General features: G+C 49.0%; 1 protein-coding gene across 1 annotated transcript in view; it reads right to left on the minus strand.

Moving 5' to 3' along the window:
- Positions 1-1699: 1699 nt before the first annotated feature.
- Positions 1700-26460, minus strand: part of LOC119458759 (heat shock protein 75 kDa, mitochondrial) — a 58534-nt gene continuing 33773 nt past the window's right edge. The window contains exon 4 of the mRNA XM_037720622.2: positions 1700-2892. Within this exon, the coding sequence (XP_037576550.1) occupies positions 2566-2892 (327 nt within the window). The 3' untranslated portion in view covers positions 1700-2565. The remainder of the gene's footprint in view (positions 2893-26460) is intronic.

Consider the following 26460-nt stretch of genomic DNA (forward strand, 5'->3'; position numbering starts at 1 on the left):
TCTAGGTGTAAGACTCTTGTGGAAGTTGGAGGTGCATGCCCAGCTTCTGTTTGGCGACTTCTGCACGGCCAGACAAGGAAGCGAAGATTTGCCGCAGCGTGGTGGTAAACGTGGACCAATCAGCGATGTCGGATTCGTGATTGAAATACCACGTCATTGCAACACCGATCAAGTAGAATACGACGTGCCCCAATTTATGGGTGTCATTCCACTTATTGCAAGAACTCACGTGGTCGTAGTTGTCAATCCAATCGTCGACGTCATCACCGCGGAGTCCCGCAAAGACAGGGGGATCGCGTTGAGGGCACATGACAGTCCAAGAGGGCACTGCAGGCGGAGTCGTTTGTGTGGTAGGGTTAGAGGTGTCAGAAGAGCCGGGGTTGGAAGTGTCCATCATTGTAGGGGTAACCAGGCGCAGGCAGCAACCGGAACGTAGCTCCAGAGAGGACGGGAACGCGAGAGGACGTCAGTGTCTTGACGTACCTCCACCACTTTATAAGACCGAGACCAGCCAAGCTGTCAAGCACTTTTTTATTCCAAACAGGAAACGCCCCAGCTCACGCGCGAAGGAGTAGAAGAACGGGAAAGGTGATGATGGCTATGTACAAATGAAAACTACAAGGTACGTTAATAGTGCTTACAACATTTACAGAAGCTTGCTAACATGAATATTCTAGAAAATTATTTTATATTAATGGTGAAAACGGGTGTTCATTATTCAATAACATTCAAGTACTGTTGTAGAGTGTATGCATCTTGCCAGAGTCACAAGCACACTGCCTATCGATGCCCTCTTTAGGTAGTAACTGTAATCGTCGACTCTTGCAACCCTGAAAGTGCTCCAGCAGTTCAGAGAGATCGGGAGTGCTTCAACTCGCCACCATGTTCAAGGGCATTACCTATGGGAATTTTAACTCGATTAATGACCTCAGCGAAATGCATGCAAATATCAGGAAATAACAGCAGCATACACTTGACTGCTGGGTACTCCAAGTCGCACGAGACAAGTGAAATGGTGCTGAGCAAAACAGCATCTTGCAAAGCATAGGGTGCCCACAGTTGTAGTCTCACAAAGAGAGAACGTACTAACATAGTTTTGTTACGTCCAGCTCTTAGAGTACTGCTCGATAGGGGAACAGCACAAAAAACACGACAAGAAGGGAGAAACACACCAGCGCTGACTGACGACTGAATTCCTCATTCAGTCGTCAGTCAGCGCTGGTGTGGATCTCCCTTCCTAATCTTCTTGTGTTTCTTGCGCTGTTCCCCTATCGAGTGTGTACCAACTAGCCCAAGCCTCTACGGTGTTGCAACTTGTTACTTTCTTAACAAAAAGAAAGGCTCAGCACCATTTCCTTTGTTTTATGCTGTGCAGGCCATAGAAATTTATATGTTGACCATATTTCCAAACACAAGGAATTGGGGTATGTTATCTGTGGCTGCAGTGCACAAATGGACAAGGATTCGAGGAAGAAAAATTTTGCCCATTAAACCTCTCTGCACCCATTTATGTACTCAGTACTATAGCCTTCAAGTCTGTATTTACATCACGGCCTGAATTCAGAGTGATTTTTAGCAGTTTCTGAAAGCTTTCCTTGCAAGTATTGCGGTTACTCATTTGAGTAGCCCACGCTTGTTGATGTGCAAATGTTCTAGTGCATCAAAAGGTCTAGATAGATGGAGTGGTCACAGACAAGTGCTAACATAAACAACTTTATTCTAAATGGAACATATTGTCTCGCATGATGCTCATGAACAAGCCAAAGGTGCATACAAAATCACATTGAGGAAGCATAATTATTTTTCTGATAGACTGTAATTACCTGTTCATGCAAAAAGCAGGAGCCATTCTTGCAGTACATTATTGCTGCTTCAATAATCATTCAAAGTAAGACTGTCTCGAGATGATAAAGCATTTCTAATATCAGCACACATCAACAGTATGTTGCAATTCAGCCGTATCATTTACGTTGCCTAAGACTCTTATAACAGTTTGCATTACTGGCTCATCGCATCTGTGCTTAAAAGTTCTAAAGGAAAAAAAAAAAAAAAACAGTCTGGCCCTGCTTCATTCATTTCAACCTCTGATATGTGAATAAAGGGTCACAAAAACTTTGTTCAATACTATTTAAATACACCGTATCTCGTTTGCGTTAGTCTAGCACATTCTGGGTACATTGCATCATGAACTGTTGGGATGATGCAACCTACACTGACACTAAGGTTGACCTCTTGTAAAACTTTATGCAGAATTGTAACTTACGGCATATTTGGGTGGTCGTTGGGAGCACGCTGGAAGTGCTATGAAGGCGGTGAAAAACAGCTTTAGCTGATTACTTTTGTAATGCAGCTTTACAGGGGTGATAATATTGCTACTCTGTCAGCAGTGAAGCTTGCTTAATTACTTTTCTACATTACTATTCCAGAGCTGCCAGAGCACTCCGAGATGAGCAACCGAATATGCCATTAGATGGTGCCAACGAATAATGCTCATACAATGGTAGCGATATCAGCACTGTCATTAACCAGCATTAAATGCAAAGCTGGGCCACTAATAACCATGCCTCAGAGCTTCTCCAAGAGAGCAGTGAGTAAATCGTTTAGCTGTGACGTGACCTTCCGCGGGTCGTCAATTAAGCCAGCTGTGAGCATGGCATTGCCAAAAACCTGCCTCGCAAGCTTTTTGGCCAGCTCAGGTTCTGAAGTTCGAAGCACAGCGAGCTTGGCCATGATTGGATGCTCCGGGTTGATCTCCAGCACGGGCTCCAGAAGGCGATAGCGCTCTTCTTCTGAGAAACTTTGCAGCGATGTTTTCACGAAGTGCCGCGCTGCTGCCATCTCTTCTACGGACACCAGGCATGGATGCTTGTGTAGCCGTCGTGTCACTTTTACCTGCAATGAGAGGACGAAACGGCCTGTCTAACAAAGAATTGATTATGTCCAATCTCTCATAGTGCCCGATTTGAGTGAATGCTTCTACAATGAAAACTGCTACACCTGTACATTGAATGAATTTAGGCGGCCCTGACGGCTGCCAGTTCCGTCTGCACACTCTCCACTGAGCTGTGCCAGTGAGCACTCTCCAGGAATCGCTCAATTCGTACTCTACTTGTAACACTGCAGCGGGTGCAACGGTTGAAGGATACACAGTTAATGACAACGGGATGATGCAATCGCAACTGGCGACCGAAGAAGTCTTCAAAGTCAATCAAGAGCAAGAAGGACGCGAGTGCCAATGAAAGCAATATTGATGAAGAGCCTGCAAATGAAGCACCTGACGAGCGTCAGCGAGCTTTATCTTGCTGCACTTCTCCAGGAATCGCTCAATTCGTACTCTACTTGTAACACTGCAGCGGGTCCAACGGTTGAAGAATACACAGTTAACGCCGACGGGATGATGCAATCGCAACTGGCGACCGAAGAGGTCTTCAAAGTCAATCAAGAACAAAAAGGACGCGAGTGCCAATGAAAGCAATATTGTTACGTGTGGAAAGACAGACACGAAAGAGGCTATTTACAATATATTTACACTGGAATCAAACCGCCAGGCCGACACCTTGCTCGCGCCAAAAGCCCAGACACACTTCATCGTCAGTCTCGCGGCGGCTCGTCTCTTGAGCATCTCTAGATGATATCGTAATACTACCCCCCCGGCGGCAAAAGCGCCGTCACGGTGCTGTTAAATATCCAAGGCGCTTGGAGAAGTGTAGGGTTTGAGTCGGCCAACGTGGACAATATCACTGGTTGTCACAGCGGAGGACGTAGTGGGCGTGGCCAGAATGATTTCATAGGTGACATCGGTCACTTGGCGGAGCACGCGATATGGGCCTGTGTAACAAGAGAGCAGTTTTTCAGAAAGGCCAACTTTACGCGATGGTGACCAAAGCAACACGAGGGTGCCGGGCGCAAAATGCACATCACGGTGACGGAGGTCATAGTGTTGCTTCTGTTTGTCTTGAGACAATCGCAGACGAGCACGCACGCGCAAGTTGGCAAGCATGGTCAGCACGGGCGATTCCATCACGGGCATAAGCGCTAGTTGAAGGTGTAGTGGACGGAAGCAGAGTGTCTAGTGGTAGCGTCGGTTCTCGGTCATACAAGAGGTAAAACGGGGAAAAGCCAGCAGTTTCAAGACGGGAAGAGTTGTACGCAAAGGTAATGTAAGGTAGAGCCAGGTCCCAGTCTGGTGGTCGGCTGAAACGTATTTAGATAGCATGTCTGTAAGGGTGCGGTTCAAACGTTCAGTGAGGCCTTATGCTGTATTGAGCAGGCACGCATGATGTCGTCAATGACTTTGGACAAAAACGTACGGCCACGGTCGGTGAGCATTTGACGCGGAGCACCATGCATCAAAATAATATCGTGTAGGAGGAAGTCCGCAACATCAGTAGCGCAACTGGTCGGAAGAGCGCGTGTTATGGCGTAGCGGGTCGCGTAGTCCGCAGCGACGGCAACCCACCTGTTGCCTGGTGTAGATTCCGGAAATGGGCCGAGAAGGTCTAAGCTGACACGATGGAAGGGCTCGGCAGGGATGTCGAGCGGCTGCAGGTAACCAGCGGGGAGCTGGGAAGGCTTCTTGCGTCGTTGGCAAAGTTCACAAGCGGCGACGTAATGCCGTACGGAACGTGCAAGGCCCGGCCAGAAAAAACGGCGACGTACTCGGTCATAGGTTCGAGATACGCCAAGGTGTCCTGCCATTGGAGCGTCATGAAGCTCTTCTAGAACGGTTGAGCGGAGGTGTTTAGGTATGACAAGTATGAACTCAGAGCCGGCTGGATGAAGGTTACGACGGTATAGAGTACCGTCGCGGAGGACGAAGAGGCGTAAAGTAGCATCGGCCGGAGCGTGTTCAAAACGGTCGATGAGTGCTCTGATGTAGGCATCACGACGTTGCTCGTCGGCGAAATTAAGGAGCTTGGATACTGAGAAAACGCAAGCAGCACTGTCAATATTGGAGGAGTCAGAGTCGTCAACAGGGTAACGCGACAAGCTGTCAGCGTCTTGGTGCAGGCGGCCAGACTTGTAGACCACGGAATAAGAAAACTCTTGTAGCCTCAAAGCCCATCGACCAAGCCGGCCTGTAGGATCTTTTAGCGATGAGAGCCAGCAGAGGGCATGATGGTCAGTGACTACGGAGAAAGGACGACCGTAAAGGTAAGGCCGGAACTTCGCAACTGCCCAGACCTACAGCAAGGCATTCCCTTTCCGTAATGGAATAGTTGCGCTCCGATGGTGATAGGAGACGGCTTGCATAAGCAATAACGCGATCCTGGCCACGCTGACGCTGGGCTAAGACGGCACCGACGCCATGACCACTGGCATCTGTACGCAATTCTGTAGGGGAAATCAGGGTCGAAGTGGGCGAGAATGGGTGGTGAGGTGAGAAGAGTGACGAGACGAGAGAAGGCGGTGGCTTCTGAAGTACCCCACGAAAATTGTATGCCTTTCTTCAACAGATTAGTGAGGGGTCTAGCAATGGCCGCAAAATCTTGAACAAAACGATGAAAGTACGAGCATAGCCCAACAAAACTGCGAACATCTGCGGCTGTCTTCGGAACCGGGAAGTCTCGGACAGCGTGAGTTTTGTCGGGATCAGGCTGTACTCCGGAAGCGTCGACGAGATGGCCCAGAACCGTAATTTGGCGGCGGCCAAAACAACATTTGGACGAGTTGAGTTGCAGCTTCGCCTTTCGAAATACATCAAGTATAGTTGTTAGACGCTCAAGGTGAGTGTCGAACGTTGGCGAGAAGACGATGACGTCGTCGAGGTAACAGAGACACGTGGACCATTTAAAACCCTGAAGCAAGGAGTCCATCATACGCTCAAAGGTGGCAGGGGCATTGCATAATCCAAACGGCATTACTTTAAATTGGTATAGGCCATCAGGTGTTATGAACGCGGTTTTTTCTCTGTCCATATCGTCAACAGCAATCTGCCAGTATCCAGAGCGAAGATCAATACAAGAGAAATAGCTGGAACCATGAAGGCAGTCAAGGGCGTCGTCGATACGTGGGAGCGGGTAGACGTCCCTCTTAGTAATTTTGTTCAAATGACGGTAGTCTACACAGAAGCGCCACGTGCCGTACTTCTTTTTAACACCACAGGTGACGCCCAGGGACTCGAACAAGGCTCAATGATGTCTTTATCTAGCATTTTGTTTACTTCATTTTGAATTACTCGGCGTTCCGTCGCAGAAACTCGATATGGTCGTCGGTGAATGGGCGTAGCATCGCCAGTAGGAATCCGATGGTTGACCGCGAGCGTCTGGCCTAAAGGGCGATCGTCGAAGTCGAAAATATCTCGGTACGACGATAACACTTGGCAAAGGTCTTCAGCCTGCGCAGAGGACAGGTCTGCTGCAACCATTTTCTTTATGTTGGGATCGGCGCCCGAGGCTGGCGCGAGGGGCCCGCCATGTTCGGAAGAACCATCGGTTGATAAAGCTGCCACTTGATGGTCGCCGAGACAATCAACCTTGGCAAGGCAAATACCTTGCGGGAGAATTTGCTTTGCCAATCCAAAGTTAAAGATAGGCATTCGAGTGCAGTTGTCATTAATAGTAAGAACACTGTGAGGCACGGTGACGTCATACCATAGTGAAATGTCGGGCAGAGGAGTGACGAGGTACTTGCCATCAGTAACAGGTGGGGAAGACATCAGTTCAACATAGGCTAATGACTTAGGCGGCAGGCGAATAAAGCCGGTGGGGCGTAAGCGGCACTAGGGTGCATCAGGAGGTTCTGCGAGAATCGGCAACTCAAGGCGAAGGGTACTGGCAGAGCAGTCAATAAGAGCAGAATGCGCGGAGAGAAAATCGGGGCCGAGAATTAGGTCGTGGGGGCAATGAGCAAGCACGGTGAAGAGTACAGGAGTGTGGCGGCCGGCGATGCTGACACGGGCCGTACACATGCCGACAATAGGGACAGTACCTCCATCCGCAAGGCGGACAACGCGTGTCCACGCTGGGGTGAGGAGCTTTCTGAGTCGTCGTCGGAAGGCAGCACTCATAATAGAAATATGGGCTCCGGTATCGATCAGTGTAGTGACACGATAGCTGTCAACGTCAACATCAAGAAGGTTTTGGTTCATAGGCAACGTGAGCAGAGGATTTGAGGGCAGGGTCGACAACGCAGCTTCACCTCCAGAAGCTGCAGTGGCTAGTTTTCCGGATGGATCCGGGAGGCGATGGGAGGTGAAGAAAAGCGGCGGGGTTGGGGCGAACGAGACTGATGGCGTCGAGGGGAGGGCGAGCGGCTGTAGCGAAGGTTCGGAGCTGGGGCATCAGCGGCAGCGGGTTCATGGCGGGTAGCATAGGGAGCAGTAGGTCGAAAGGTACGGGAATAAGTGTCGGCGTACGTACGAGCAGGTGGTGGCCATCGGTTGCGGCAGTGACGAGCAACGTGGCCGATGCGACAGCAGTGGAAGCAGATCGGCCTGTCATCAGGGGTACGCCATTCGGACGGGTTGCGGTATGGAGCAGAAAATGACTGCCGGGGACGAGGAGGGCAGCTAGAGAACTGGTGAACGCTGGGTTGAGTGGTTGAACACACGGAGTTTAGACCCATGTTCTCAAATTCCTGTCGTACGACGGCCTGAATCATTGCAATCGTGGCTGCAGGCGGATCGGGAGGCGTCGCGGAGAAGGCTGGTGAACAGGTGGCCTCAAGCTCGCGGCAAACAATACGGGTTACGTCGTCACAGGTGGTCGTCTGACGAGGTCGACCCTCACATGTCGACGTAGCAGCAGTGTTTGGTAGCCGCGTGATGTGGTGAGAGATACGGCGGCTCTTAGCCTGTTCAAGGCGACGGCATTCTTTGATGACTGCGTCGATAGTCGAGACGTTGCCGAAAACAAGCGAATTGAAAACGTCGTCGGCGATGCCCTTTAGCACATGTGCCACTTTATCTGCTTCAGACATAGTGTCGTCCGCTTTGCGGCATAGAGCCAAAACGTCGAGGATGTATGAAACGTAGGGCTCCGTAGATGTCTGAACACGGGACGCAAGGGCCTTTCTCGCAGCAACCTTGCGCCCAATGGGGTCGCTGAACAGTTCCCGTAGCTTCTCTTTGAAACTATCCCAACTGGTTAACTCATCTTCGTGCGTTTGGTGCCACACGCGTGGGGTGCCGCCCAGATAAAAGATGACATTGGCGAGCATAATCGTTGGGTCCCACCTGTTATTAGCACTGGCGTACTCATAGAGCTTGAGCCATTTGTCAACGTCCTGTCCCTCAAGGCCAGAGAACACACCAGGGTCGCGATGTTGGGCAACCGTGACGATTGGAGCAGGCGGACGAGCCGAAGCCTCTGCAGACGCGGTCTCGTCACCGGGAGGCATGGTGACAAGCTCGATGTACCGACCACTTCGGAGTTCCGTGGCGAGGACGGGGATCGCAATCCTCCACCAGAATGTTACGTGTGGAAAGACACACACGAAAGAGGCTATTTACAATATATTTACACTGGAATCAAACCGCCAGGCCGACACCTTGCTCGCGCCAAAAGCCCAGACACACTTCATCGTCTTTCTCGCGGCGGCTCGTCTCTTGAGCATCTCTAGATGATATCGTAATAATATTGATGAAGAGCCTGCAAATGAAGCACCTGACGAGCCTAAGTGAGATTTAGTCTTACTGCACTTCTCCAGGAATCGCTCAATTCGTACTCTACTTGTAACACTGCAGCGGGTGCAATGGTTGAAGAATACACAGGTAACGCTGACGGGATGATGCAATCGCAACTGGCGACCGAAGAGGTCTTCAAAGTCAATCAAGAACAAAAAGGACGCGAGCGCCAATGAAAGCAATATTGATGAAGAGCCTGCAAATGAAGCACCTGACGAGCCTAAGTGAGATTTAGTCTTACTGCACTTCTCCAGGAATCACTCAATTCGTACTCTACTTGTAACACTCCCGCGGGTGCAACAGTTGAAGGACACACAATTAATGACAACGGGATGATGCAATCGCAACTGGCGACCGAAGAGGTCTTCAAAGTCAATTAAGAAAAGGACACGAGTGCTAATGAAAGCAATATTGATGAAGAGCCTGCAAATGAAGCACCTGACGAGCCTAAGCGAGATTTAGTCTTGCTGCACTTTTCCAGGAATCGCTCAATTCGTACTCTACTTGTAACACTGCAGCGGGTGCAACGGTTGAAGAATACACAGGTAACGCTGACGGGATGATGCAATCACAACTGGCGACCGAAGAGGTCTTCGAAGTCAATCAAGAACAAAAAGGACGCGAGTGCCAATGAAAGCAATATTGATGAAGAGCCTGCAAATGAAGCACCTGACGAGCCTAAGTGAGATTTAGTCTTACTGCACTTCTCCAGGAATCGCTCAATTCGTACTCTACTTGTAACACTGCAGCGGGTGCAACGGTTGAAGGATACACAGTTAATGACAATGGGATGATGCAATCGCAACTGGCGACCGAAGAGGTCTTCAAAGTCAATCAAGAGCAAAAAGGACGCGAGTGCCAATGAAAGCAATATTGATGAAGAGCCTGCAAATGAACCAAGAATTTTGATGCTGCCTCCCTTCCCGACACACGAGCATGCAATTACCTGGCATGCTCCAGTCTTTATCTTGATAAGACTGGAGATAAGACTTGTTCTTATCAACATCTTTATTGAGCTTTGGGAGAACGTTGGCCAGCTCCAAACTTGAGGATCAGCAACGGCTGATTGCGAGTGCCCAGGACGCGGCCCGAGCTCAAGGCATTTTGGAATGAGGATGCCTCTCCACAGCTTCATTTACGTAATAAAGATGTTTATTCTCTCTAAGTTGCACATTATGCCATACAAAGTGTGCACAAGAAATCAGCAACTTATTTCACGAAGTATCTCCAAATAAAGGTTTTGTCTTGTTGAACATGCTTAGCCTGCTCTACTGTTAGCGGTAGTGTGCCATATTTATACCAAGTGACCTGTATAACAAAAAATTTTCAAGATCCCAAGCACTTCGATATGAACATATATGCGACAGTTCCAGGGTCAAAATTCACCTAACTCGAACATCTCTGAATTGAATTCTAGGGTTTTACGTGCCAAAACCACGAGTTGATTATGAGGCACGCCCTTTTGGAGGACTCCGGATTAATTTTGACCATCAGGATATCTTTAACGAGCCCCCAATCCAAGGGGCATGGACGCTTTTGCATATCACCACCATCAAAATGCTGCTGCCGGGATTCTGCTCCCTCTGCGGCTGTTATCAATACATCGAATAGCAGCGAGTCAGAGGACTTTTCGTCGGACTTTGAGTCTAAAAGCGACGACGCAAACCAGCCCGGCACGCCCAACTGTAGTGCTTGCAGTTAAATTTTTGTAGCAAAATACCTGTTTAATGAAAAATTTAGATTTTTTTGAAGATAGAGCCTAATAGACGGCAATACATTTTGCATATCTCATAATTTTCGTAACATTTTTTCCTTAGTAGATACAAGCGTGTCTTTACAAGCTTTGTTCAATTTTATCGCACAATCTTGAGTTTGACAATTTATGACATACATCTCGTTAATAAAATTTTTATGCGTAAAAAGTGCATTCATTTTGCTTTCTGTTTATGTATTACATTAAATATTGAGTGCAGTAGTTCTTTCAGAAAAAACATCTGCAGTAACATACAAAAAACGCCTATTTTCCCCATGGTTTCCACATGGAAAGAGTTAAGCACGATCTTGCAGAGGGAGAGGAATCACGATATCTGCTATCTCCCGAAGCGCGCACGCCGATTCCGGAGCCGGATATTTTTGCGTTCTGCTTTGACGATAGCGAAGCTTCGGAGCACGTTTAAAAATCACCGCTTGGCAGGAAAAAAGCGAACTGCTTATGAAACAAATATACAGTCAAACCTCGATATATCGAACACAGATATATCGAATTATTGCGTATATTGAACACTTTCTATAATACCAGGAAAATCGCATGCATTTTTTATTTTTTATTTCGAACGGGATCACATGTAAAACGGATATACCGAACTCCGCCACCCCAGACCATGTGCCATGTTGACAGGCGGCGAGCTTTCCCGCAACACCCACGAAGATAGCGGTGGCACGATGGGCGTTGTTATGGGCGCACTGTTAATAACTGCACTTTTAATAGCAATAACTGTAATAACTATTAACTGCACACATCGATCGCGCCAAGGGCGCCATTTGAACATAGCAGCATACGCACGCGGCGGCTTGACTAATTTGGGGTGCGATTGTTTTCACAACAAATCCGTGCAGGGTGGGGCCTCGCCTCGATGACGTATCACCATTTTCTTTTTTTTCCTCTCCATTTGGCGGCGCGGTCGGTTGTACCCCGGTGCCGGGCTAGGGTGGCTAGAATGGGGAGGCGTGAATACCGGCGGCACAAACGTGACCCCTCAGTGCACCGATGCCGCGGGGCGGCGCTGTCGACCAAGGCGCAGTAGGGCACGCGGCTGAAATGAGCGCATCGCCAGCCTCGGGTATCGCGCGCTTTCTGCGAGCGTCAAAGAATGCGTCTTTATCATGAAATCAACGTTTTATCAGCCGACATCATTACTCCTGTGAAATTTTACGGGCCCAGTTCGCCTTGCATGCATGGATTCAAACGCTTTTTTTTTCGTGCACATTTCGTGAAGAGGCTCAGGATCATAGGGGCTGGGGCTTCGAAATATTTTCGACCACTTCTGGTTATTTAACGTGCACTGACATCGTAAGGCATACGGGCGCCTTGCAATTCGACTCCCTCAAAATGCGACCGTCGTCCTGAAGGTCAGCAGTAATCACCCTATGCGTGCCGTAGGACCGGTAAACTGCAGTCATTACTTGATTACTTCTCGACGTACAAACCGCTTTTTGCCAGCGCTTGCAGACCTGTAGCATGTCCTTTGACGCTCAAATAAGCAATTTCCTATGATTGCAGACAGCAACAGATCTGGTCATGAAATCGTTTATTTAAGTGAGAAAAACAACTATGATCTACCACATTTGATCTACAATTTGATCTACAACAAGCAATATTTCAGTGTCTTTAGTTTATTCTCACTGCCCTGCTGATTGACACGTTTAAGCAAAAAATGAATACTTGTGATGCAATAAAAACGTATAACTGATGCTGTCAGGGCAGTAGAATGCTATCGGCAACCAATTTTTGGCACATCACCAATTGATCGACTGCATAATCTCTGCCACAGCTTTGGCATGCAAACGTGTTAGACTGAATGCACGAGTGAGTTTGTTTTCAAGGGCATTGACCAGCTTGTAGAATGATTAATCTGATGGATATAAAAGGTCCCCAAGGTCGCTTCTGTTTGTTCTTTAGATTCCACAACGGTGTCCTTGTGAAGCACCCCAGTCAAGTAGATGCTGCAGCTGGGAATTTCTTCTCGAAGAACACTACCATTTTGGTTAACACAACAGGCGGCGTTTCGTTCATTGCAAACTCTGCAGTCTGATAACGAGCAATTTTGTTATGTTTAAACTTCTGCAGTGACCACAGTTCCGAAGGTCGCTTAAGCTAGAAAATGAACAATTCTTCTGCGACTGGATTGGGCATTCCATCCCTCTGTATATTTACAGCCTTGTCTGCCGGTGGGCATTCCCCCGCCGTGTCAAGACAAGCGCCACTTCTCTTGTAAGGTAATAATAATAATAATAATAATAATACTTTATTTGTAATCAGAGTTGAATATCTAGTCGGGCATACAGGGTCACAGTAGGCGGAACTGCTCATATCGGAGTGGTTTGCGTGCCGAACGTGGGACGCGTGGAGCATGAGACATCTCTCCTTTTCCTTTTTCTTTCTTTCGTCAGAGTCCTGCTAATGTACTTTGGCAACTTCGTAAATACTGTGAGCATGGTGTCTTCTGAGAGGGCAGGAATGCGACGTGGTATCAAGACTGCAGTTCCATTAATAAAGTCAGGAACGATAAACCTAGGAGCAACATGATAAAAAAAAAAAACTGACGGTGGTGATCAGATTTGAGCTAGCGAGAAAGGCCTCGTGAACAATACTAGAATGGGCATGCCGCGACGATGCTGTGCAACAAGCTATGTATCGTGAGAAACGCCCCAAAACAGGCGGCGAGACCAATTGACGGCGAAGGCACAGAGGCGAGGCGAGGCCGGCAGGCCGGCGCGCCTATGTCACAGATCAGTGGGCTAAGCTTACCGTGTCGCGAGTGGCAGCGCCACATTTGCCCTGGTGGCATCGGTGCACAAGGAGGTCAAGCGCGTCTGAAGGAAAGCGCCGCCGGTATTTACACCTCCCCATTCTAGCCACCCTAGCCGGGCGCCGACGCGAAGTGGCGGTTGTGGGGGTGTTGCAGAGCACAGTGTAGCAACACCCCAAATGAAAAAATACTGCTCCATTCAGGTAGACTGCTCCCTCTCTCATAGTGAGATCATCAAAACAGTGATGCGTTAATTTAGGAATACCATCGATCGCTGTTAAGGCAGGCTAACCAAGGTATGCACAGTGCCAAGAACGCTGCTGCTTGCCGACGCCGAACGCATTGGAGGCTAGCCGCTCGATATCAATTGGCCAGCTTCGCTGTGTCTTGAGCTTTGCGTGGCCTAGTGCAAGCTTTCGTCTTTTTTTCTCTCTCTTCTGGCTCAGCGCACCGCGGAGAGAAGAGAGACAGAGGTCGGGAAGGTAGGGAGCTGGCGAGGAGGAGACATGCACACGGTCTCCTCCTCCTCCTCGGGGTTGCCATGGCTACCACGGCTACGCATCACAAATTACGGCTGGCTTAAACAGCTTTGCGGTTAAAAAAAGAAAATGGTGATACGTCATCAAGACAGCCACAGTTGTGCCTAGTCACCACCAGCTCAGCGTGTTCTCCGTTCCAACACCGGCGGTTGGAACAGAAAACACGCGAAAAAAAAAAAAAAATCGTGATACGTCATCGAGGCAAGGCCCCACCAATGCACGAATTTGTTGTGAAAACAGTCACACTCTCAAATTATCGGGTGCGACTGTTTTTGCAACAAATCAGTGCAGGGGCCTTGATTCGAGTTGTGAAAACAGTCGCACCCCTAATTAGACGTCAATTACGCGTTGCATTTGCCGCACTGACTTCGGTGCCATGACAGCACCGGGACAACGGCAGAGTTGACGGACATGGAGATCGCAGCGGAAGTTACTGCTGAGCGGCCAAACGAAGACGCTGCTGAAGTTGATCCCGCAAGCGCCGACGTTGCCCTGCTCCCGACGTCAACCGAGGCTGTAGCTGCGTTGGCCCTTGTACGCCGCTACTGCGGTGCAATAGAAGGCACCGGCCTATCGCTTGTGGATCGCTTAGCACGCGGTTGCAGGCTACACTGCTGCAGTACTTTCAGCCAAATGAATAAATACTTTTTTGAAGCTTTGAAGCTTCAAATCAGTATTTACTGCACTACTATTGGTTCATTGATAGATTTGTACAATCGAATCTGGTTAATTCGAACATCGGGTTTATTCGAACTGGCGCTGTAGTCCCGTCAAAGTTATGTATATTTCGATGGGCGAAAACGCCCAGCAATTCGAATGCTCAAGCATTTGCGACGGTTAATTCAAACATACTGCGCTCCGACAATGCTCTCAGCAGCACGCTAAATCTTGCGGCGCCTCCACCCAGCATTGCTGCGACCCCGCCATAGAGCAAAAGTTTAGAGGAGACTTCAGAGACCCCTCAAAGCGGCGCGAAAAAAAAAAGAAAAAAGAAGCACCAGGGAAATTTCATCCTCTCTCAGATGGCAAGGTCGCTGTTTCTGCGTTGCGCCAGAACACGCGTGTGCGTGCCGTCTCACCCACGCGAAGAAAATGTCAGTGAACTCTTCTCCCTTATGCTTCCTCTATTTTCTGGCCACGTGTTGACCTTGAACGCTGCGGCTGCGGTGCAGAGGGAAGAAGCAGGGGCAGAGGCCCAGCCCGGCCAACGCTCGCTTCCCGATATGGGCATAAAACGAAACTTCAGGGATTGGGCTAAGCTGGTGCCGGGCCGGCGGCGGGCGCGCACGGAGACATTCGCAAGTGAGGGAGCTACGAGGGAGTTGAGAGGGAGGGCGAGGGGAGCCACCGAAGCGGCGGAGTTTCTGAGGACAAATCCGCTTCCCTGCCGCCCTCCACCTTCGCCTTCGATAGTCTCCGCGCGCCGCTGGCGCGGCGCCAGCGTAGCCAGCTCCCTGAAGTTTCGTTTATTGGAAGAGAGGCGTTGGCCAGCGTTGAGCAGTTTCGCGGTCCTCGCTCGCTGTGTGCTTGCGCGCCGTGATATTGACTCGCACCGTTAGTACATCGTGCTATGGTGCACAAATAATTCAAGAATAAGTCCTTCCTTTAATTCCAACAAATTTTCGGGCCTCTTGGAGTTCGAATTATCGAGATTCGACTGTACAAGTTTTTGATGCGTTTTTTACGTGATTTTATATATCGAATTCTGGCTAAATCGAACTATTTCGCGATTACCATGCTGTTCAATATTTCAGTAACTCTTTCAGTAACTTCTGGCGTGCCTCAAGGCAGCGTTCTTGGCCCATTACTATTTTTTATTTATTGTAACGACATAGTTGATGTAAAAGATGCACCTGTCAATATTCGTCTGTTTGCTTACGACTGTATCATTGTTAACAATATTAATACAGTTAATGATCAACTATCTTTTCATTTCGCCTTAAACAACAATATTGAGTGGAGCAACAAGTGGGGAATGAAACTTAACTCTGATAAAATCTGTGCTTCTATGTATGACAAATAAAAAACTACCCCTGATGTTTTCTTATTTTATTGGCCAAGATCCCTTGGCCGAAGTGAGTGAGTACAAGTATCTTGGAATAACAATGACTAACAACCTAAATTGGATTAGCCACAGTGCTGCTACCACCTCATCTGCTTTTAGAAAGCTATGTCTACTTCACCATAAGCTTAAATGTGCATCCCATGAAGTGAAATCATTAGCTTATACCACTTTATTCAACCTAAATTGGAATATTCGTGCGTTATTTGGGACCCGTTCACCAAAGTCAACATTAACGCCCTTGAAAGGATACAGAGAAGAGCCATACGTTTTATTTTTTCCAAATACGGCCGAGAAGAGTCTGTAACTGAATTATTGCGAACAAATGGTTTTCACACCCTTCAAACGAGGCGAAAAATTACACGCCTGAAGTTCATAAACCATAAATTTTCTTTAGATCCTAGTCCATACATAGCTCTTTCTGCATCCAGGAAAACCCGCCATTCCCACCCCCTCGCTCTCTCCCCTTACGTTGCCAGGACAAACCTCTAAGTTTTCTTTCTTTCCTCGAACTACCGAAGAATGGAACCTCCTCCCCTTCCATCATCTGAACTCCCCTGAATCAATTCAAACTCCTATTATTAGTATTTCCTAGGTATCATTGCTGTTTTGTGCTATTTTATTTCCTTTCCTAAGTTTTATATTTTGCAATTCTGCCTTTTTGTACGCATATTTTTTGTGTTACCTTGCCCCTCCTGCTTGGGCCACACGGCCTGCAGTATGATGTAAATAAATAAATAAAATAAATAAATAAAAAAGCTACAGCTCGCGCCGCGAAGCGACGTCCAACCGATGTTGCTACACTTTCGCTAAGATCTATCTCGTCACAGACAAAAGCGCCTTCTCGGCCTGCTCGGTGCACTTCTCGGTTGATGTCAATGACCGTAAAATTCATTGCTTTAGCTAGAGTCCAAATTTCCCTGTTAGGTCGGTGACCCCTTTGGCTATCTGCTTTGTTATCCCTGCCCCTCGTCCGTCCAGTACGTCAATCACTCCGCCCGTTATCACCACTAAGTGGCTCTCCTCCATTGTGTCCCACATGCGTTCCTTGGCTTTCGCTATCAGCACTAACTTGAACTCGTTCGCCTCCACCTACCCTCTCTGTTATTGCCGGTTCTACTTTACACATGTTGGAATCCCCAACAGACAACTCGATGCTTTTCTTCCCCCTCACCACCGAAAGCTGCCCCTGAGGTCACGATGGCCTCCCCTCCTGTCTTAGCCTTGCCCTTGGCTTTGTTTTCTCCTGCGGCCACGTCTGTGGTAGCCCCTTCATGAACATCACTGATGCTTCCGCCCCTGCTTTCCGGCGTGGCGGGTTCGGCTGTCTTAGCTGCACTGGCATCGGAGCCAGCTCTGTTCGCGGTGCTCGCCTCGATGCGTTCACCATTGGTTTGCGGAATGATGGCCCTCAGCTGCATTTTCACGCTAACTAGTATTTCTTCTGCCTCCTCCTTCTGCTTCTGCTCGAAGTTCCTTTTCTAGCTTTCCAACCCACTTAGCTAGCTTATCCTTCTCCTGCTCTAGACGGTCTAGCCGCGACCCTAGCACACACATCCTACAGATAAAATCTGCAACGTTCGCTTCGCGTGCTGACTCAAACCGTGTTTCTTCCAACACAGAAAAACGCTCGCACTCAGAACAACGTACGTGTGGGTTCACCCTAGTACCAACCATCATCTTGCACTAACAAGGCATAGATGTGACAAAATACAATTTTTCGTTACCTACTTTTATCTAAGCGAAAAGACCAAGAAACTGAAAAGCACGAAAATAATTTATAAAGGTTGCTTGGCTAAGCTAACACTCCTAAGAAAAACACAGCGAAATATTAAATTAAAAAACATCCCTTTGGCACACTGCTCCTGCTGCGATGAGATGACGGCACCTCAACTCTACACGTCCGCTCTCGTCGGCTTCACTCGTGAGAGTGAGAGCTATAGTGGCTAGAATGGGAAAGACGTGTAAGCGTGTGGCAGCGGCACCTGGCCGTTTCCTCACAAAGTGCCACGCGCGAGCCAGAACGTTCAACACATTTTCTCATTCTAGCCACTACAGCTGAGGTCCGTTCGCGTTACCGGCACGGTAACTCACCACGTGCCGTTTGCCATTCCCGAACGGCGAGATTTCCTTGCTGTAGAGAGGATGAGACCGGGACTCATGTGCGGCAGCCTCACCGCCGCTGATCGCTTGATGGCACCAATATCGTCGCTAGGCCTTTTCTGGTTCCCTTCTAAGCTAAAGCCCCGGCGCTTCGGAATGAATTACCGACACTCACGAGCCGCAATATTTTCTTATCGTTATTGTCGCTCTTCGCAATAATTGTACACAAAGAAGAAAAATATGCTGATACTAGGAGCGCTGTCTGCTGCGATGCGAGCACAGCCGAGCCGGTCGTCTCCCGTCGGTAGCCGCGCGCTGCAGCTGAGCTCGACAAGTATTGCAGCTCTCGTTCATGTTAAACGTTTGACAGCGGATATTGTTTTTCATAAAATGTGCAATTTATGCATCGCTTTATCTAGCGGAAATAATTTTGCTTGGAAGAGAAGCTGCAGCTGATGTTTTCGGCGGCGGCGGCGGTGGCGGCGGCGTGCAGCTTCGCGCGTCGTCGATTGGCCAGTCGATCGTTCAGCGGGCGGCGCGCCGGCCGAACTGCTGTATACTTTGGACACCTCTCGCGCGGCAGATGTTCTACGGCCTGGAGGTTGGTTCGCCGTCTGTATATTTGCCGTTAGCGCGGACGTGCCTTAACCGGAAGTGGACAGTGTTTTGAGAAGCTCATTGACGATTACGTATGTCATGTGACGTTTGGAGGAGGACTCGGCGAGAAATAGAGACCAGCCGACTAGGAGAGCTGGCTGCAATTTCTTCTTAACTGGGAGGAATTCCGCTTTTAACTATGGCACTCTATGCTATATTCTGAGTGAGGAAGGTTGTTCTGGCCCCAACTGATTCTCGTCTATACTGCCGATGGGTGGTGCTAAGCGCAAAGGTGCAGAACGTGAAGCCAATAAGCCAAAAATTCTGTGTGCTGATCCCTGACCAGTACACATTTTTCTTCCACTGCGAGGCTTTCTTTTTCAGAAACCTACATGGATTTCCTTTCTAGCTTTATGCTACAATCTACTGGATGACAATTTGCCCATTAATAAACTTTCTTCCACCTTGCCGGCTTCCAGCTCACAACCACCTTATCACTACCTTGTTACCACACAGGAATTGTCTCGAATGTTTGTCGCTGATTCTGTAGTGAGGAGACCTTACCTAATCAGATTACATGTGCGACACGAATAATGGTGTACATTCTAGAAGACATGCAAGCACCAGCGTTTGTACATACAATGTGTCATTGTTGTGACAGTGCGCAAAGCCAGTGTCGTAGGTAAAGAGAACGGTGCGGCGAAGACAACATCGAGAGCGAATGGGTGAGCGGAAGAAGCCGACGTCGAAGAAGTGACGAGCGTGAAATCTGACGCACCGTCAAAACAAAACACTAAAAAGAAAGCGACCATTAAGGGCCGTACACGATGGGTGACGTAGGAGAAAAGGAAGGACGAAGAAGAGATGTAGGAGAGACCCTAGAATGGCGTGGTGGTGTTCGGACGCAAGTGAGCGCCGAAGAAGGCAGCGTCCGCCGGGAGCAAGAGCAAGCCGTCGGGCCGTGGGCCCGAGCTTCCAGACTCCTACCGGCAGAACCTGGTCTGCCTAGCCTCCGGAGCTAGGACAAGGTCTCACCGCGTGACTGGAGTGAGCTGTCGGGTCACGGGCTCGAGCTTCCAGTTTCCTACAGGCAAAACCTGGACTGCCTAACCTCCTGAACCAGCAGAAGGTCCCATCGCATGACAACTTGGAGTGCGCTCAAGGAGTAACCAGTGCCTTACTTCGACAATGGCTAGGCGCTCTTCGCCTACGTGACCATGAGCCCAAACTGTTGGTGAGCCGCACCCCGCTCTCTGTACACTGTCCTTGTGTAGTCGGGCACATCTAACAGCTGCAGTATTTGAATTACGGTGACTTTAATTTGCGAGAACCGTGTTCGTTATAAGCAGTGTAGAGTGCTCTTTATTTTTTTTTCCTTTGTTTATGTGTGTTTATCCTTTGTTTATGTGTCAAGACTGGCCTCGTGAAAAGTGGGCAACGAACGGCTCTCAATTTATGCCTAAGCGGTGAAGCTCTGAAAGTATTTGGGCGATTGTCGCCCGATAACTCGCTAGAGTACGACAAGGTTAAGTAGGCATTGCTCCAGTGCTTTCGTTTCACGGCTGAAGGCTACAGGGAGAAATTCCGGAAGAGCAAGCCTCAAGATGACGAAACTGGAAGGCAGTATGCCACAACGCTTCTAAGCTTTTTCGACCACTGGATAGAAATGTCCCAGACAGAGAGGGACTTTGATTCTATCCGTGACTTAATTGTGGCCGAGCAATTCATGGTCAACAGTCACAGACAGCTAGCACTCTTCTAACAAGAGAACTGCAAGACTCTTCAAACCATGGCAGAAGCGGCTCATGTTTTCATGGAGGCAAAAATACTACGAAATTTACTAATAGTTCCGGATAAGGGTGAAAACACAAGTATAAAGGCGGAAGGAGATAACACGGGTTCGAAGGTAGAGATCAGATGCTTCGTTTGTCGGCGTACGGGACACAAGGCTTCTGACTACCGCAATAAGGTAAAGCAACTATATTGCCCGTACTGTCGGAAAACTGGACATGAACCCAAGAGTTGTATCAAAAAGAACAGCACATCAAGGCCAGCTACCTCGTCTGTTGTTGCCAAAGGACGAAACCAGTGCGCAGCAATCCACTGACGATTGCGACGCCTTGAATCAAGACGAGGACATCACTCATGATGATGATGATATTTGGTGTTTTGTGGCGCAAGGGCCAAATGCGGCCAAAGAGCGCCAAGACAATGAATGGTATGTTTGCCATGATCGGTGAGTTCCAATGATAGGATGTTATGTGGCTGTAAAGGGGCCTAAGAACAAATTGTGGTATATAAGCGTAAAATATACATCGAATAGAATTATGGTAGTGACGTATGGAGTGATCTGTGGGTTGTGAATGTATGAGAAGTGGTCATGGTGCTAAAATTAAGGATATAAAAGTAGCACGACGCCTACCGAAGGCCTTTGTGGTCAAAGACCACGAGGCATGTGCTTTATTTGATAAGATACTGCAGCAGCGGCCTCTGCAGAGAGGCCGTGCTACACGTCACCTGGATAGATAACACGGAAATTATGTATGTCCTTTAAAAACGCGAGAAGTGATTGATATTTAAAAAGAGGTCCATTGCCCAAAAACACAGAAGGATGTAATGGGAGATTTTGCCGTGATGGTAATGGGAAATGTCTTTCTGTGAGGCTCCAGTTCAGGGCACTGTAAGAGGACATGAAGTACACGGAGTGGCTCGCCACATTCACCACAGACAGGCGGATCGCCACCGGACAATAAGTATGCCTGTGTACTGTATCTGTGTTCTATCCTGAGTCTGCAAAGTGTAACCTGTGTGCGGCGTGTCTTCGATTCTGGTGGCCAATGAGCGAGGCTTGATGGTGTGTAATTTGTTGCTCGTTTCTCTGTCCCACAGACGTTGCCAGTAGGCCCTGACCTTTTTCTTGATAAAGGGCTTTAGGTCCATTACAGGGACGGCTATGGGTGAAGTGACAGCGTCTGTATGAATGGATGTGGCTAGCTTGTCGGCCAACTCATACCCTTCGATCTCACGGTGCCCTGGCACCCAACAGAGCACAATTTGCTGCTTGGATATATACGCGATGCAAATCGTAGAATAAAGAGCTATAATTATGGGGTTTCTGTGCCTACTTAGAGTTTTTAAACATTTCAACACGCCTAAAGAGTCAGTATAGGTAACTGCCTTGGGTATATCTTACTGTTTGATGTGTTTAACCGCCACCAGGATGGCGTAGGCCTCCGCTGTAAAGATGATTGTGTTTGGGTGTAGAACTCCCGCAGCCGAAAAGGATGGACCGACCGCTGCGTAAGACACGACAGCGTGTGAAATACTCTTGCCCGGAAAATATTCCGGGCAAGAGTATTTGTGTTGCAATTCGAGGAAGTGCATACGGATATGTACGACCGGCGCATGCTTTGTAACATCAATGAAGGACAGATCACAGTCAATCAGCTGCCACTGCCATGGCGGCAGCTGTACAGGAGGGGGCATGACAACGTGCTCGTGGAGTGACACATCCATTTCTTCGGCAAAACATCTTATTCGCAGTGCATAGGGCTTTCTAACGGAAGGGCGGTTCTGAAAGGTTTGGGCACTGGACAGATCATGTATGGTTGTGTAGGTAGGGTGTGTATTGTTTGAGTTCACTTTTAGGAAATATACAAAGGATAAGTACGTTCTCTGCAGCTGGAGCGAACATTCATTTGATTCAGCGTAGAGGCTTTCTACGGGGCTTGTTCTGAAAGCACCCGTAGAAAGGCGGATGCCAAGATGGTGGACAGGGTCTAACATCTTCAAGGCATCTTCAACATCTTCAACATCTTGTGCCAGTACCCCACGTAGTGCGAGACAACACTTTCAAGATGCTCATTGTCTTCATGCACTTGTTTCTTAAGTACTTTAGATGTGGGATAAATGTTAACTTCGCGTCCAGAATTAGGCCTAGGAATTTGTGTTCAGTTTTTACAGGTAGACCCTCACCCTGCATCTCAATGTTGGGATCAGGATGCAGACCTCTCTTTCTGGATAAGAGGACGCATGTGAACTTTTGTGGGTTAAGCCAAAACCCATTCTCGTCTGCCCACTTAGACAGTTTGTTCAGACCAAGCTGAACCTGCCGCTCACAGATTGGAAGGTTACATGAGGTGAACCCTGTGTACATCGTCGACATATACTGAATAAGATATGTTGCGTGGGAAGTACATACGCAGAGAGTTGATTTCTATGATAAAGAGGGTGCAGCAGAGCACATCACTCTGTGGTACTCCAGTTTCGTGCACATAGGGTCTTGATAGGGCATTACCCACACGAACACGGAATCTGCGATTGGACAGGTAACTTTCGATGATATGCAGCATATTTCCACGTATTCCAAAGTGTACGAGGTCTCTCAGTATTCCGAATCGCCAAGTGGTGTCGTATACTTTTTCCATATCAAGGAAAACAGACAGGAAGAATTGCTTGTGGACAAAAGCCTCATGAATCTGAGCCTCTATGCGTATCAGATGGTCAGTGGTGGATCGGCCATCGCGAAACCCACACTGGTATGGGTCAAGCAGCTTGTTTGATTCTAGGGAATGTATCAGACGGCGGTTTATCATCTTCTCGAAGACTTTGCAGATGCAGCTTGTTAGAGCTATGGGCCGATAACTCGATACGGACAATGGATCCTTGCCCTGCTTCAGGATAGGAATCACTGTGGCCTCTTTCTAGGCAGAGGGGATCTCGCCGGAGGTCCATACAGAGTTATACAGACAGAGAAGGGTTTTTTTTGTTTCAGAGGGCAGGTTTTTCAACATTTCGTACAGTATGCGGTCAGAGCCTGGGGCAGATTGGTTGTAACAAGTGAGCAGCTCCGCTAGAGAGAAAGGTAGGTTGTATGATTTGTGTATCCATACTGAAAGTAAATTGGTGCTGTGTGTACTAAAAAAAAGGAAGTGTTGCCTTAGATTACAGAGCCCTTTCCAGACCCTGTAACTCGGGATTTGTCCTTTCTGAAGCGGTTGAGGGAGCCTCGCCGCTCCTTAGGCGCTTGGTGCGCCATCGGGATGGGTGTAGTGTCCATTGCCTCTTGTGAGGCGCTGGACACGAGCTCTTGCGAGCGAGAAATTTCGCGAGAAGGTCTCGCCGCGAAGGACGAGACCTTTGCGCCCACCAGCCCGGAGGTCGATGGGGCTGCCTTGGGCCTGAGCTGCGCCGGCTGTTGCCAACGCCAGCAGGGGCCGCCTTGACTGCACCCGTGGAAGCTGCTGGCGGTCCGGCGGGTTCGCTACGCGAAGCGCAGGCTGCCGCCGAGGACTGTTGCAGTGCCGGCAACCCTAGGGTAACCGGGCCTGTTTGCTGGTTGGGTGCAGCAGGCTTAGCTCCTACCACCCCGAGGGCAGGGGCCACAAGCAACAGCTTGCTGCGTGCGGGCTGGGCAGGTGGCAGTGGCCGCTGCAACGCTGCCCCCCGAAGCACCGCAGCAGCATAAGGTGTGCTGTGGAAAAGTGAGCACCTTTTACGGGCTTCCTTGAAAGAAATATTTTCTTTTACTTTTAGGGTGATTATGTCCTTTTCTTTTTTCCAGTTCGGACAGGAACGTGGGTAGGAAGCGTGGTCACCACTGCAGTTCACACAGTGAGGAGTTCCACTACAGTTGTCGGAGGAGTGGCCCTGGACTCCACACCTTGCACAAGTTATTTGACCACGACAGCTCTGTGAGCCATGGCCAAATCTTAGGCATTGGAAGCACCATCTAGGGTTAGGGACATATGGTAGGACAGTTAACTTAATGTATCCTGTTTCGATGGTTTCAGGCAAAACGCTAGATGTAAATGTGAGCACAAGATGTTTGGTGGGGATTTCTTTGTTGTCCCGTCTGATGATAATACGTTTTACATTGGTAACATTTTGATCTTTCCATCCTTCTAGGAGTTCAGCTTCCGATAAATCTAGGAGGTCTGCTTCTGATACGACTCCGCGTGAGCTATTCATTGAACGGTGTGGTGATATAGAAATTGGTGTATTGCCAAAGGTCACAAGACTGCCGAGTTTCTCATATTGATGTTTCTGGGGGACTTCAAGAAGAAGGTCTCCACTAGCCATTTTAATCACTTTATAACCTGTTCCTAAAGCTTCGGTCAAATATTTGGCAACTATGAATGGGGAAATGGATCTGGCCGGTTTTTCAGAGTTCTGGCTGTGTACAACATGGTATTTTGGATAGTTTTCTTTTAGTCGGTTGCACGATATGCTAAGTTCATCGGTGCATCCCCTCTTTAGAGGATGACGATCAAGGATGCGGGGAAAAGCTGGTGTTTCCATAGTAGTTTAATTTCGGCAGCAATGGCGGCCACCCACCACGAAGCCCAACTAGGGGACGCTGCAGCGCTTAACACATAAGGCTGCAGGCGCCAACCGTACATTGCCACTGTAACCTAATATATTATACCCAAGGGAGGGCACATACACAAGGTTAACGCAAGCCGCCTATGAAAAGTGGAAGTGACAGAAGAGAGGAGATGATAGGATAGTAAAAGAAAGGAGACAGGAAAGCAAAAGGTTGGAGAGGGGGATAGGAAAAGGCGACCACCGATTTCCTCCAGGTGGGTCAGTCCGGGTGTGCCGTCTACGTGAAGCAGAGGCCAAAGAGGTGTGTCGCCTCCGCCGGCATCGGCTTAACCCCAGCATTGGCTCAACCCCCAGGATCCCCCTTTCCCCGGACACGGCTAAGCCGCACACTGTTAGACGCGGGAAGGTCCAACCCTCATGTGCTCAGGTCCGTGGTGTTGCAACACACCAAACGCCTGCTTACGCAGACGCCCCTGCGGGGACGAGGACATCACTGGTACGGTGAAGACGCAACCTCTATTTAGTACACGTCGCATGCCGGTTTTGCCAGGCGAAGTCAATGGACAAAGGGTTCGCGTCTTAAGGTACACCGGAAGTAATACTTTTGTAGCGAAGAAGAGAGACGCCAGTGGGTTCAGCGCTACTGGATCAAAACGCTAGTGGGTCGAGCGCTCTTGATCAGCAACGGCTCTCGTGCTTGGAAGCTGCTACTGCGCTGACCATTGACGTTGCGCTGCTCCCGGCTCTGCCGAATATACACCTTTAGAATTGGTGGAGTGTGCTGGTTAACATCAGACAATCATCCTGGAACTCCGATCCTGTTCCCTACCATCTACCATGCCCCAAGACGCCTCCGAGCAAACGCATCATCCCGCACCCACTGCGTGTCCCAGGGTACCTCGTCACCGCGACCCTCCTATCTACACAGGAGCAGACGACACTGACGTGGACGAATGGCTCACGGTGAATGACAGGGTAAGCACCCATAACAAATGGGACGATGCGGCCAAACTGAACCATGTTCTGTTCTACCTCGCTGGTGTGGATAGCCTGTGGAATAATAACCATGAAGCAGAGTTCCAGACATGGTCCGAATTTAAGACTTCCCTCACTGATGTATTTGGTCGCCCTGCTGTTTGCAAGATGCGTGCTGGGCAGCGTTTGCGAGAACGAGCTCAACAGCCAGGTGAAACATTCACCAGTTACAGTGACGATGTCCTGAACCTATGCCGGAAAGTCAATTCAACCATGGCGGAGTCTGATCGACTCCAAAACATCCTCAAGGCACTGAGGACGACGCCTTTAACATGTTGCTGGCCAAAAATCGTCGCTCTGTGGCCAAAATTATCACGCTGTGCCAGAGCTATGAAGAACTCCGCTGGCAGCGATCACTTACCCGTCGATCTCTGCCGCGTGACGAACAGCTCGCTGGTTTGGCTGCGATGTCCGACCAGACAGCTTTGCTCCCAGAAATGAAGGCGTTCGTTCGCGAGGAAGTTGCCCGGCAACTCTCGTTGATGGATTTTGCACAGCCGCAGCCGGTACACGCACCAACGCCGAGTTTTGCACCTCCGCTTTTCCGCGCCATAGCGCAAGAAATCAACGACGTTTTGCCTGAGCACCCCCAGCACGTTCTGGCGGCTGCGCCTCACAGCTACGCTGAAGTCATGGCCAGGC

This window comes from Dermacentor silvarum, chromosome 7 (genome assembly GCF_013339745.2).
Source record: "Dermacentor silvarum isolate Dsil-2018 chromosome 7, BIME_Dsil_1.4, whole genome shotgun sequence".
NCBI lineage: Eukaryota > Metazoa > Arthropoda > Arachnida > Ixodida > Ixodidae > Dermacentor > Dermacentor silvarum.